The sequence below is a fragment of the Carettochelys insculpta genome, chromosome 3 (assembly GCF_033958435.1).
Source record: "Carettochelys insculpta isolate YL-2023 chromosome 3, ASM3395843v1, whole genome shotgun sequence".
In the NCBI taxonomy this organism is placed as follows: Eukaryota; Metazoa; Chordata; order Testudines; family Carettochelyidae; genus Carettochelys; species Carettochelys insculpta.
This window is the reverse complement of record NC_134139.1, coordinates 200,013,338-200,027,932: the sequence shown is the minus strand read 5'-3', so window position 1 is coordinate 200,027,932 and position 14,595 is coordinate 200,013,338. Positions and strand designations below refer to the sequence as shown.

The following is a 14,595-nucleotide window of genomic DNA, read 5'->3' as shown; positions in this document are numbered from 1 at the left end:
TCTAGTTATCTACCCTTTTGACTTCAGAGTCCCATTGAAGAGGGGAAGCTTGAGGTGCCCTTGCAGAAGACCCCATTGGACAGATGAGCAATCACCAATCATGAGAGAAGAATGGAGCTACTGAAGCACGACTAACTCTCTCCCTGCCTAGATCCTCAGTCCTGTCAGTAGTACCTCATTGTCAATGGTATCAAGGCTGCTAATAACCAAAAGGATTAGGAAAGGATTAGGTTGGTGAGCAGGAATGAAGCTCTGGCCCTCCTGAAGCCAATGGGAAAACTCCCATCAACTATACTAAAGGCAAGATTTTATTCCAGGTCTTTAAACCATCAATGAAAGGCAATAATCAGTCAGATCATCACTTTCTTCCATTAGAGCAAAGTCTAAAACCAGACTTCCAGAGATCAGCAAAAGGCAAATATTTCAGACAAAAGCAGAGGTGATATATCTCTGATGCTTCCCAGAAAATGAGCCAAATTCAGACGTTGGTGTAAAGTCAGAATAACTCTACTGATTTGATTATACCAGTTAGTGAAGGCACAATTGGCTGAATACCTCTGCCCCAATTTCAATGCAAAAACCTGATCCGAAGCCTAACAAAGTCAGTGCAAAGATTCTCACTGCCTTTAGTTGTCTGAATTAGAATTTTAGTTGAGATGTGACAAGAGACAGTGACAAGCATTGGAGATCAGGAGGCAAGGAGAACAAAGGCTATATATCAATAAGATAAAGTGGGTGATCTGTTCGGAAATCAGAGCATCTTGTGGTTTCTCACAGAGCTTCTCTTAAGGCATTGCTCCACCAACAGGAAGGCTAAAGTTTGCAGGTTTCAAATTAGAAGTATGTCTTAAGGAGAGACTTGAAGAAGTCCAAGGTCAAGGTCAGAGCTCCATTGGTCTTAGTGCTGTAAATAAATGTATCAAAGAATGTATAATTAAGTGGACAAGACAGATGAGGGGCAAAAGAAAGGAAATAGTACTGGTATTTTTGTGCTTCAGTGCCTTACCTTTAAAATGGGAATAAGGCCTGAATTTTTCAGTATATTTCTGCTGGGGGGAAGGAGTAGCTCACTGGCCTGCTAACACTAGGGTTGTGAGTTCAGCCCTTGAAAGGACTGTTTAGGGATCTGGTGCAAATAGATTAAAAAAAATATTTCAGTGATGGTGATAGGTCCTGCTGAGAGGGCAGAGACCTGGATTTGATGATCTTGGAAGGCTTCTCTCAGCCCTATGAGACAAATATATATTCCATTTAGGCATAAAAATAAATGTCCAGCTTGTTTAGAGTCTAGTACAGTGACCACTGGGTCCCATGTGTCACAATCTCCTTAACACATTTGAACATAACTAACTGATTTTTTTTATCATCATTGGAACCACTTTTTTTTAAATTTAAAAAGGGAATAAAAGGCATTTTTGGTCAAACCAGAAATTTTCACAGGAAATGTTTCATTGCTTTCAAAGGCAAAAAAAGAACCAACAGATCATCTTGTCATTTTTGGACGGTTGTGGGAGAGTTTTTGGCAACTGAACAGTGAAGAATTCAGGCCAGAACTCAAATATATTACATTATTTTTTTTGACAAAACATCAAACACTTTTGAAGAAAAAACTCTTGCAAAGATGAAGACTCTTGCTTTCCTCATTATTTTTTCTGTTATAATATATTCTGTTTCAGTCCATCTGTGATTTTGTGTATCTGACATTTGCACAGGTGCCTCAATAGGAGATGAGCTCCCTTGAAATGATGAGTTCCTTTCTGGCTGAGAAATGCTTGAGAACCTGATCTTAAGTGACATGCCCAAGGTTACCCAGGAAGATCGTGGTAAAGATATGAATGGAACCCAGTTCTAAGTACTAGGTCAGTGACCTGGTGAGAGAAAGGACCTTCATGTGACCATCAACTTCTTCTTCTTACTGGTTACTGTCAACCCAGTGCTTTGGTGCACAAATTCACTTGTGATTTTCTGTAGCTAAGATAAATGGAGGGAAAACAGCAATATTCGTCTCTTCAGATACTGTATATCCAAAGATATCTGTCCCTTGGGAATACCATTTCAATGGAATTTCTATACATGCCATCAGAGAATACCAGGGATAGGTGCAGGTAGATTTGTTTTTTTTGGGTTTTTTTGGGTTTTTTTCCTAATGGGAGTTAAGGCAGCTGGTTTTGGTGGGGTGGGGAAAGGGGATGAGGTATGTTTATATTTTCCCTGCGTACAGTATCACTTATTAAAATCCTGTTGTCCTGACCATTGTCGCTGCCATTGAAGTCTGGTTTATTTACTTGAAAATCTGATTTGTTTCATTTTATTACTGTGTTTGTGAAGTAACTGATATCAGATTCTGCGGGAAAGAACTGCCATTTACCAGCAGGCTCTGATGGCTCTGACTCCGTCTGCAGGCCCGATTTTGAGGCCTAGTCTGCCCTGGGGGCTTCAGCAGAAATACGATTACTGGCAATAACTGCTTTGAATAACAGACACAACTCAGAGAGCATAAAATTAGCATAAACACAGCATCAGTGTGTTCCCTCAGTGGATACGAGACAGGCAGGATATGGAAAATTGACTGAAATGGGGTCAGACAATGCAGAAATCTCCAACACAGGAAATTCTGCCTAGCAGAGAGGAGATATTACTGCTTTTAAAAAGGATATTCATGCAGTTTTAATCATAAAAAATGTTAGGCTAGATGAAAATTAAAGCTGCTGCATTCGTACAAAACCATCCCAAACCTTGTTTTTTCGAGTCAAATGATTATTAACAATTTCTCAACTTTTTACTCCTGAGGGTATAATAATAATAAACATAGATTTGCTGTCTTTTAAAATTGATTTCTCTTTTGGGGGGATATAGGGAGGCGTGATATTAATTTGAGGAGGCTGCACAGGTTTTGTTCACTAGTGGTAGAGACAGTATTCTAACTCATTTTTGTCACTTTATATTTATCAAATATTAAAATGGAAGATGCTACTGACACATCCAATAAAGAAGAACATTAAGACGGGGACAGTGTAGCAACTCTGGTTTGGCCATTCTAAGAACAAGATTCCACAGATACCATGCAGAAGAGGATTATCAGTGGAGCTCTAGATAGGTAGATCCCCATATGTCTTGGTACAAAGAGCAGCAGATGTTGGAAACTGGTCCATGCTTGGAGATCTGAGGTCACTGATGTTTCTGCGTTTGCTGAAATGGCATATGTGGGGTGCATTTACCTCATAGCCTGCAAGGCATTTGGGGCACTGCTTTCAAAGAAGCCTCTGTGAGACTGGCAGAAATTCCATCTGGATGTCACCCATATTACGATGGTGTTTCAGAGCATTCCAACACCAATTAAATGCTACTTATGACTCTTCAGCTTTCAACTGCTGTGCCTTGGTCCTTCAGTTCAAGTTCAAATTCCAGCTGCCCTGAAAGGCTCCAATTTAAAATTACCCATCAGCATGATTCGGGTTGATAATGCAGATGGTGTTCCTGGCATTGATTGTGTAATATGAAGACCCTTGTGGCTCTGTAATAACAACCCTGAGGTATCTCAGGCTAATGTATACAATGTTTATCCCTCATCCCTCTCCTCTGAAATACAGGAAGCAAATATGCTGTGCTGTCCTACAATCTCCAATGGCTGGCTGCCCTCCATGGCTCCTTCTACTGGTGAAGACAGGAAAAGAGGGGACAATTAAACAGCACATCCTTAACTAATTCCTCTACATAACATGAGTCTGAGCTACTAGAGGACAACACACCCTGTAGGGCAGGGTACACATACTCTTCCCTCCAATGCCCTTTATGCATGTGGCATGTTGTCCATGTGTCTAGTTCACAGGGATGACAGCTGGCCACTCTAGTGGAAGGATGTTGAAATAGTTTCATAGCCTTCTTCACCTTCATCTCATGGGGTTTGTTCACCCTCTCCTAGAGAGTTCCATACTTATGTCTCCCTCACCACAGTAGAGGTGTCAACATCATCCAAAATTTAATTTGTCCAGGATATTTTTCAATGAAAAGTTAAAATTCAGTGAATTTAATAATTTTTTTTGGGGGGGTGATTTTTAAGCCACCTATGGAGCTAGTTTGAATTGTTTGTGAAAAACAACAATAACAGTCATCAAATTTTGGACAGAAAGGAATTTAGAACAAATGTTCACAAAGATCTCTTTTGAATTTTCAACCTGCTGTAAAGGAGAGCGATAGGTCCCAGCTTACTATGCTTTGCATTATAAGGCCCTGAAACATCAAAGGTCAGGTCCTTATTGTAACTGGTAAACCCCACCCTTTGAAGTGCCACCTGATGTACTGAGATTCCACAGAGCCTGGGAAGATTCAGCTACAGAACTGCCCGGTACATCAATGCAAACCCAAATTTGTATGTCTGGTGCTGCAAACAGAACTGTGGTGTGTAAGCTCCTAAACCGTGCCCTCTCCCTCAATGTGGAGGAAGATATGCACAGCTTATCTTTCTCCTGCCCCAGTATGAGTTCCATAAACTGGGGTTTAGAGAAAACAAAACAAGTTCTTCAACTAAAAAAAGAAAGATTTTAAGTGATTATAAAGGGTAGCACAAAAGCTCAAAGCAGATGACCAAGCAAACAATGCAAACACACACACTAAACTGAATACACGAAAGAAACTGTCTATAGGTAGTAATTTCTCACTGTAAATGTTGTTTTAAGCATTTTATCCATAGGCTCATGGCTTTTCCAGCCTGAGTTTAGTCCTTTCTTCCCCAGTTCACTCTCAGATGTTTACAGCAGTCATCTTGGGCAAGGATACAGTGAAGAACTGACACCTATCTCTCTTATCAGCCTCAAATAGGGTTTACATAAAATCATCATCCTTTATTTCCCAGTTGGATATCCATTCTCTACTAGTGGAGAACTACTAGCAATCTAGGAGGAGTCCAGTACCAGGCAGCTTGATCACATCCTGCATTGTCAAAGCAGGTATGAGTCAAGGTTGTTAGCAGCGTCTTTAACGTCCTATTGTTCTCCCACTGGCTCATCCAAGCTGTTTTCATACTGTCTGGTGGGGATGCTCCAGGTGTAAACACACTTAGTGCAGTGGAAGGGATAGCTGAGTAGTGAGTGTATTGGCCTTATATACATAAGGTTGTGAATTCAATCCTTGAGAGGGTCTCTCCAGGGTCTGAGGCACGTTACACTAAAAAACAAATTCTGCCAGTGATGGTGAGTGAATTTAATGACCTCTCAACGTCCTTCCAGCTCTACAAGACATGCATATCTCCATGGTTCTGTTCCACAGACAATAGTCTTAACTTCTAATACAGAAATGATACATGCCTGTAAATAAGATAATCAGCTTCAGTAAATCTGAGTCTTTTCCAATGTCTTTTGTGACCCTTCTTGCACAAACGAAGGGTCCTGTGGCACCTTATAGACTAACAGAAAAGTTTAGAGCATGAGCTTTCATGAGTTAACTCATCTGAAGACAGCATCTGAAGAAGTGAGTTAACTCACGAAAGCTCATGCTCTAAACTTTTCTGTTAGTCTATAAGGTGCCACAGGACCCTTCGTTGCTCTACAGATCCAGACTAACACGGCTACCCCTCTGATTCTTGCAGAAAGTACCTCTTAGTTATGTCCTATTCCTATCTGTGAAGAATATGGGGTGTAGTGCCACACTTGTGCCTTCATGTATCAGATCCCACATATGAGGAAGAGGGAATCCAAAATCAAGCTATGGTCCTACCTCTTAGAGGAGAAGATTCAGACTTTTTGAAGGAAACTGAGCACCTTTTCTATTGTCCAAAATGACATTGATGGTGCAGTTATATCAAGCCAGGTAATGGCATCTTTAGGATCATGTCACATCATGGAAGATGTAAATATTAGAGATGCATGCATCAGATGGTGTAAAAAAATTACCAGTTAGGTGCCCACAAAGATGTTCTAAAAAACTGCAGTGAACTTTTTCCTTTGAGGTTTTCGTTTTTCATTTCCACCCCCTCCGACCTTTCTAGTCTAAATCAGGCTCAGAAAAAGAACCAAAACTGACTGAGAAGAGATTTATTTCTGGTCATGCTAGGAGTAACCTTGTGTGAGAGCCTGTACTTATGAAATGTCAATGCCAACAAGCTTCATAATTAAAATTCAGCTTTGAAATGAACCTCCCTGTGGTGTGCCCGTGTTGTCTATTAAAATAAGCACTAATTGACACCCTCCTATGCTGACTGTCACAGCAGAGAGACCAAGAATAGAAAGGCCAGGAAACTGAGCTACCTTCTCGGTGGTACTTTCAGGTCAAGGGTAAGACGTGGTTATGCAGCGTGGACATAATTTACAGTGTTGCTGCCGATGCTGTATAATTACTGTGGCTAAATAGAAGACTCTGGTCCCTAAAGCCATCAATCTAGCACCTCTTGTCAGCAGAGGATTCATTAAGCAAGCGCATGCACGTAGGAAAAGAATATCTGATTTGTAGGAAGCTTGGATTCCAGCCATGGTTTTCCTATGGAATAATCACATTTTATTTCCTTCTAACAAATATGTAATCCAGATCACTGTGAATTTTACTGGGAGGGATAAAATCAGACCCTCAATTAGTACAGAACTCTGACATACAGGTAAATTGTAGTTCAATACAGTAATAATAATAAAATGAGGCTCTGCTCTCACAAACCCTGAGTCACAGGAGTTGACAATGGGTGGAGGCTGGTGTGCTCAGATCACTGACTGTCATGCTAACCAGCATTCTTCCTTGTGTGGCCTTGACTGTTTGTTTCCCTCTGACGTCTCTTGTCTTATATCTAGATTAGATGCTTTTTGGGATTAAGGACTGTCCTTTTGTTCTGTGTTTGTACCACCCCAGCACAATAGGCTACTAGTCCAGGAGTGGCACTACTGGTAGTAATAATAATAATATTAATAGTTTCAATGACTTCTATACAACCTACTGAAGAGAATATAGTGGCTTGTGCATGTAAGGATCAGCAAGCTCATTCAGAAACAAACAGGAAGACGTGCTAGTCTATACACTATCAAAACAAAAAGCAGTCAAGTAGCACTTTAAAGACCAGCAAAATGGTTTATTAGGAGAGCTTTCATGGGACAGACCCACTTCTTCAGACCATAGCCAGACCAGAACAGACTCAATATTTAAGGCACAGAGAAACGAAACAGTAAGCAAGGAGGACAAATCATAAAAAAGATAATCAAGGTGAGCAAATCAGAGAGTGGAGGGGTGGGGGGGAAGGTCAAGAATTAGATTGAGCCAAGTAGCAGACAAGCCCCTATAGTGACTCAGAAAGTTCCCATCACGATTTAAACCATGTGTTAATGTGCCGAATTTGAATATAAAGGCCAGCTCAGATGTTTCTCTTTCCAAAACGGAGCGATAATTCCTTTTCTGTAACACACATACCTTTAGGTCATTGACAGAATGCCCCATTCCATTAAAATGTTGACTAACTGGTTTGTGGATCTGGACTGTTTTGATGTCTGTTTTGTGCCCATTGACCCTTTGTCTAAGGGAGTTAGAAGTCTGTCCAATGTACAAAGCATCTGGGCATTGTTGGCACATGATGGCATATATGATGTTAGTAGAGGAGCGTGAGAAAGTGCCCGTGATTCTGTGAGTAACCTGGTTAGGTCCAGTGATGGTATTTCCAGAGAAGATATGTGGACAAAGCTGGCAGCGGGCTTTGTTGCAGGGAAAGGTTCCAGGACTGGTGTTCCTGGGGTATGTCCTGGAACCTTTCCCTGCAACAAAGCCCACTGCCAGCTTTGTCCACATATCTTCTCTGGAAATACCATCACTGGACCTAACCAGGTTACTCACAGAATCACGGGCACTTTCTCACGCTCCTCTACTAACATCATATATGCCATCATGTGCCAACAATGCCCAGATGCTTTGTATATTGGACAGACTTCTAACTCCCTTAGACAAAGGGTCAATGGGCACAAAACAGACATCAAAACAGTCCAGATCCACAAACCAGTTAGTCAACATTTTAATGGAATGGGGCATTCTGTCAATGACCTAAAGGTATGTGTGTTACAGAAAAGGAATTATCGCTCCGTTTTGGAAAGAGAAACATCTGAGCTGGCCTTTATATTCAAATTCGGCACATTAACACATGGTTTAAATCGTGATGGGAACTTTCTGAGTCACTATAGCGACTTGTCGGCTACTTGGCTCAATCACAGAATCATAGAATCATAGAAGAGTAGGACTGGAAGGGACCTCGAGAGGCCATCGAGTCCAGCCCCCTGCCCTCATGGCAGGACCAAGCATTTTCTAGACCATCCCTGAAAGCCATCTATCTAACCTCTTCTTAAATAGCTCCAGTGATGGAGATTCTACCACCTCCCTTGGCAATTTGTTCCAGTGTTTGATCACCCTGACAGTTAGGAACGTTTTCCTAATGTCCAACCTGAACCTCCCCTGCTGCAATTTCAGTCCATTGCCTCTTGTTCTATCCTCAGAGGCAAGGAAGAACAAGTTCCCTCCCTCTGCCTTATGACACCCTTTTAAATACCTGAAAACTGCTATCATGTCACACCTCAATCTTCTCTTTTCCAAACTAAACAAGCCCAATTCTTTCAGCCTTTCTTCATAGGTCATGTTCTCTAAACCTTTGATCATTCTTGTTGCTCTCCTCTGGACCCTCTCCAATTTCTCCACATCCTTCCTGAACTGCGGTGCCCAGAACTGGACACAATACTCCAGCTGAGGCCTAACCAGTGCAGAGTAGAGCGGGAGAATGACTTCTCGTGTCTTGTTCACAACACACCTGTTAATGCATCCTAGAATCATGTTTGTCTTTTTCGCAACAGCATCACACTGTTGACTCATATTTAGCTTGTGGTCCACTATAACCCCCAGATCCCTTTCTGCTGTACTCATTCCTAGGCAGTCCTTTCCCATTCTGTATGTGTGACACTGATTATTTCTTCCTAAGTGGAGCACTTTGCATTTGTCCTTATTAAACTTCATCCTGTTTACCTCAGCCAATTTTTCCAGTTTATCCAGATCCTTTTGAATTATGACCCTGTCCTCCAAAGAAATTGCAACCCCTCCCAGCTTGGTATCATCTGCAAACTTAATAAGTGTACTTTCTATGTCAATATCTAAATCGTTAATGAAGATATTGAACAGAACCGGTCTAATTCTTGACCTTCCCCCCCACCCCTCCACTCTCTGATTTGCTCAACTTGATTATCTTTTTTTCTGATCTGTCCTCCTTGCTTACTGTTTTTGGTTCTCTGTGCCTTAAATATTGAGTCTGTTCTGGTCTGGCTATGGTCTGAAGAAATGGGTCTGTCCCACAAAAGCTCACCTAATAAACCATTTTGCTGGTCTTTAAAGTGCTACTTGTCTGCTTCTCATTAAGAAAGTTAGCATATCACAGATATGGTTAACAGGGCATTGCCACTTTAAATACTAGTCAGTTTCAACCCAACTATATTGTTAGCATTACTGGCTCTGTCACTGTCCAAGCCCTTCTGCAATAGCTGTGATTTTATTCTACTTTTGAAAGCCAGAAAAACCACGTAAAAAACTGAGGGAATGGCTGACCTCCTGACACAGGGTTCAGTTCTGCAACATGTTGCCAAGGTGTTCTGTGTACTGTCCAAGCTCCCACTGATGCTGCTTGCTGCTGAGGGGATTCAGCAGAGCTGTTCAGAGGGGAATAGTAATTTTTCCCATTTTTTTAAAAGTGAGAATGATTATTATATTTTATTTTATTTTATTTTTGTTCCACAGGATTCAGAAAGCACTGACACCTCCAAACATACTCGGGAACATTCTTAAAAAAAAAGTCCAGTTTTGAAAATTTACATTAAAAAAGCCCACTGTCTTTCAGTTTTAAAATAGTTTTTTCTCCTTGACTCAAACATTCCTTTCCTTTTTTATGCTGTGCTGCTGAAAAGGGCGGAGAAAACTAGTATGAAAATGAAAACAAAAACTTGAACAGACAAAACCACAATTTTTTTTAGACAAAAGAATTGAAAAGAATTCTGAACATTTTCCTTTCCTCCCCAAAAGACCATTTTACAATTTAAAAAAATCCTCATTGACAATTTTCAACCAGTTCTAGTGCTAAACATCTCAGAATAGTGCTTGACATCTTCCAGGGTCAAGCCCCAGTAATTGTGTTTGGGACTGAGGTTTGGTTTGGGCCCAGACACAATATGGTAAACAGGAAACTGTCATAAAGTCTCAGTAAAAAGGTACAGCTGGGATGAGGCAGACGCTAAAATATTGTGGGAGCTATCATAAAACTGTTCACCTACAACCTAGCAATGGCTATGCAGGTTGGATTAAATGGGTAAAAGGGTAGGGGTGCTCTGGTTTTACCAATTTTTGTTAGCCTAGTTTATATTCTTCAGAATCAACTTCTAAATTTAGGTCCTATTCCAGGAAGGATTTATGCACAGGTCCTGAGAAGTATTTAGTCTCTTAGCTCCTAGAAGCTGACAGTGAATAATGTTAAGTATGTGTGTAAACCTCTGCCAAACTGTGGCCTTAATCTGGAGCATCCTCAGAGGCCTAGACCTCAGTATGTTCCACTGAATGGTTAAGACAACCACTGGATGACAACTCTGCATCTAAACTTTATTTCTGAAGAAAAATGGTGTTTTGATTAAATGTATAATTCACACAAACAAAATACGCCATTTACCATTTTTGTTTTTTCAGTTAAAATCTGAATAATTTAAATGCTTTCTATTTGAAGAAAGAAGAGGACCTTTCACTTAACCATCTCTACGCTTCAGGGCCTTTAGTGATCTGTAAGCAATCATGAATTCAAACTCTGGATCATAACTTTCTCAGTATCTGGGTCTCCTTGAATTTTGATCCCTCGTTCTCAACCAGAGTCCGCCTCTGTGAAGTAAATTGGAATAACAGATCTGCCACCTCTTCAACTTCTGAAACTGATTCAAGCTCTGAAATGAAATACCACCATTTTAGGTCCTGAGCTGACAGAGATGCTGTGGGATTAGATTAATTAATTTACATAAGCAGAAGCCTCAAATAAAGACTCCAAAGTGTAAGTTTTCGTGAGCATATTTCATGTCGCCATGAAGCCTAATTTTCACTCTCTGTTAGTTCTCTGGTCCAGTCTTCTTCCAAATCAAGCTCATTGTTTGTTAGTTTATTAAGTGACTTTCTACTTGCTAAGTTGTTAACATCCTGCAGCTTGTTAATGTATTGAAATTTAGCCACAGCTCCTTAGTCTTACCAAAACAGACTGCTTCCAGGGGATCTTTAATGACTGCAAAATCTGGACCTTAGTTTTATATCTCCTCCAAAAGTCTAAACTTCTAGCAGGTCAATAATATGTCTTAGGAGATACTTGGTGATGTACAAGCTTATCAGGTCTTAAACTTGTGACAGGTAGGCAATAAACTGTATGGGCTGTACTCAATAAACCTGCCTGCTTTTTAATTTAATGGTGAAATTTACACTCAGTGGTGGTATAAGGTATATATTGGATAGTAGGTGATCAGAAGTCAGATTAACTTGCAAAGTAGTGTTACTTGCACTGATTAAGCACTCTCTGCAATGTTCATGTTTGGTAATAAATGAAAGTAGTTCCCGTTTACACCAGGGCTGTATTTGGCCCCAAGAGTGCTGTGAATTGTCTGCTGGCAAGCTCATAGAAGTATTTACTTGCTGTTGCACCTTCTTTTAGCTTCCTTTCCTTCTGTTCCTCATTTCTCCCATTCAACTCCATTGGTTTGTAGTGATGGAAACTTCAAATTTCATTAAAAAGTTTGTGTCTCTGTATATGTTGGAGCCTGTGGAGGAAACCTGGGTTGGTTCTCATTTACGTAATCAGGTTCACCCTTGCTTTGGTTCTAACTGAGCTTTGGAATTAATCTTAACCACTGACTCAAACAGAACTAGCCAGCTGAAAAAGCAAAGAGAACAACCCACTCCAGTATGTTCTCTGGGCCTAAGGCAATAGGCAGCTGATGGCAAATGCAACAGATGAAGCTCCTTTCATACATTTTGCTGCTTGTTTAAGACAGAAGAATGTGTAGTTACCTTGACCAGAATATCAGGGTTTGCTTTAAAGCTTTCCTATTTGTAGTAGATAGCACTTGTGAGAATTTTCCTCTGTCTCAGAAAATTTCATTTTTGGCCAAAATTTTAAAACTAAAATGTTGATTTGGAAGTGCTGCTGTAATGCTTCCTAGGAATATGGGTGCCTATTACTCCCATTCTCATGCTTAGGTCAGGCTCCCTGATTGGACTGTATCTCTAACTTTCTTTCCTTTGGAGACAGGAGGTGAGGCAAATGGGAATCCCTAGTGGACTGTGGAAAAAGAAGTCTGATGATGGAGCTTGGCTCAGAGGCCACAAGGAATTAAAATGACAACTCCATGAGGCAACAGCATACTCAGACCAGACTACTTGGCTTTTAGCCAAAACAAATAAGCATTTTGGTGAGAAAATGCCAGCGTTGATGGAAAAATTCTGAATTTTCTGCCAAAATATTCTGAGCTGCATGGATGCTCTGTTATTCAAAGAAAATGTTCCAAGATTTCCTGGTTCTTGAGCAGCCCACCAAGCCGAGAGACTAGAGTCAGAGCTTCTAGGGCTTCCTTGCTCTCCAGCTTCAGAAATCTCACAATTCCTCTTCCAAGGCAAATTCATTTTTTGCTCTATTTGTAGCCAATAAATTCATCAGATCATGCATTGATCACTGTGTTATTTGACATAATGGTCAATGAATATTCTATTCCACAGAATTAATTTGTGGCAAACAGATTTAAATTAACAAAACAAAGCATGCAATGCTGTAGCACCTTAAAGACTAAGATGATCAGCTTTCATGGGACAGACCCACTTCTTCAGATCTGGAGAGGAAAGAAAAAGAGATCTGAAGAAATGGGTCTGCCCCATGAAAGTTCATCACCTAATAAATATGTCTGCTTCTACACAATCTTCCAGAAAACAATCCTCCGGACACAGCTTCCAAAGAATCGTCTTCTGGAAGATCACAGCTACACATAAAATGCGGCCTGAAAGAGCTGCTCCTTCTTCTGGAAGATCACGTCTACACATGCACAGACATTCTTCTGGAAGAACAGGGCAGGAAATGACATGGATAGAGTTTCATGGCTGGAGAGCCATTCTGGGGCCCCACCCAAACAGCCCCTCCCCGCACAAGCTGCTGAGGCCTGCCTTACTGCTCGCAGGAAGGCAAAGCCAGTTCCCAGTCCTGACTATGCCCACCAACAGGCATGGACTCCCAGCAGCCACAGACCAGCAGGATTGCCCCGACCTGGATGCTGGTCATCCTCCTGGCCACCCTCCTCAGCCTCCTGTGGAGATAAAGACCCAGACTCCTGGGTCCCGACCACACACCTCCCCCCGAGGCCATCCAGTGCACCGACTGGTGGGACAGGATTGTCATCGGGGAATGAGACAATAGCCACAGCTGCAGAATCATTGGATGGAGAAGAAGACCTTCTTGGAGATCTGCAGCTTGTCCTCCCCCATGCTGTGACATCAGGACACCTGAATGAGGCTGGCCCTTTCTGTGGAGATGCACATGGCCATCGCTATATGGAAACTGTCCACTCCAGACAGCTACTGCTCCATCAGGCAGCAGTTCAGGGTGGGCACATCCACCATTCAGGGCGGGCACAGAAGTTCAGGGTCTTCATAATAGAGGTAAGCCCTGCTCCAGGCCCCACCCTGGCCAGGGGGAGGAAGGGGACGGTGGGAATGGGGAACTCCCAGGGGCCGGGGGAGGCAGGGGGCTGGATTGGGGTGGGTAGGTACAGTCCAGGGGGAACAAAACACACCCGCTACCAGATGGACACCCCACTAGCTGGGGAGGGTCGCCCAGCCAGGAGGTGGGGGAAAGGAAGGGGGAAGAGGGCAGGGGCACCCCTGCACATGCCCATAAGTGTGCCTGCTCTTGTTTTGCTGCAGGTTATGAGAACCATCAACCACATGCTGGTGTGGTGGCTGGTGTGCATGGGAGACCTGGATGTGCTCATTGAGGGCTTCATGGAGATCGTGTTCCCCCAGTGCATCTGGGTGATCAACCAGATGCATAGCCCCATCAGGGCCCCAGCCCACAGCAGCGGATGCTATGTGAACCACAAGGGGTACCACTCAGTCATGCTCCAGGCAGTGGTGGATGTGCAGGGGAGATTTATGGATATTTATATGGGCAGGCTGAGCTGGGCGCGTGATGGGTGCATCCTGTGGAACCCCATTCTGTTCCTCAGGATGGAGGCTGGAATATTTGTGCCCTGGCAGAAGCGCATTGTTGGCAAGGTCACCATGCCCCTCTGCCTGAGGGTGACCTCTCCTACCCCCTCCAGCCCTGGTTGATGCGCCCATACACAGGCCATGTCATACACTCCCAGGAGTTGTTCAATGCCTGGCTCACATGGGCCAGGTACCTTGTCAAGTGTGCATTCAGCTGTCTGAAGGCACGGTTCAGACATCTCCTCCTGTGCCTCGATGTGGGGATGGAGAGCGTCTCACAGGTCATGGCCACCTGCTGCGCCCTCCGCAACCTCATCAAAGCACATGAGGGGATCCTCCCCCAAGGTTGGATGGTGAAGATGGCCCCCAGGTACCAGCAGCCTGCCACGA

General features: G+C 42.5%; 1 protein-coding gene across 5 annotated transcripts in view; it reads left to right on the top strand.

The window, feature by feature from the left end:
* The window catches only part of PKHD1 (PKHD1 ciliary IPT domain containing fibrocystin/polyductin), a 455,042-nt gene extending 442,336 nt beyond the window's left edge, over nucleotides 1–12,706 (top strand). The window contains exons 66-67 of one of the 5 annotated variants that reach the window (XR_012645152.1): nucleotides 10,706–11,020; nucleotides 12,263–12,706. Coding sequence is in view for 4 of the 5 variants with exons in the window: in XM_074991416.1 (XP_074847517.1) it covers nucleotides 1,713–1,741 (29 nt within the window). In the remaining variant the exon portion in view is untranslated. Of the gene's footprint in view, nucleotides 1–1,712; nucleotides 3,568–10,668; nucleotides 11,645–12,262 lie in introns of those variants that run through there. The other 4 variants (XM_074991417.1, XM_074991418.1, XM_074991419.1 and 1 more) reach the window with 4 other exon arrangements.
* Nucleotides 12,707–14,595: the final 1,889 nt, after the last annotated feature.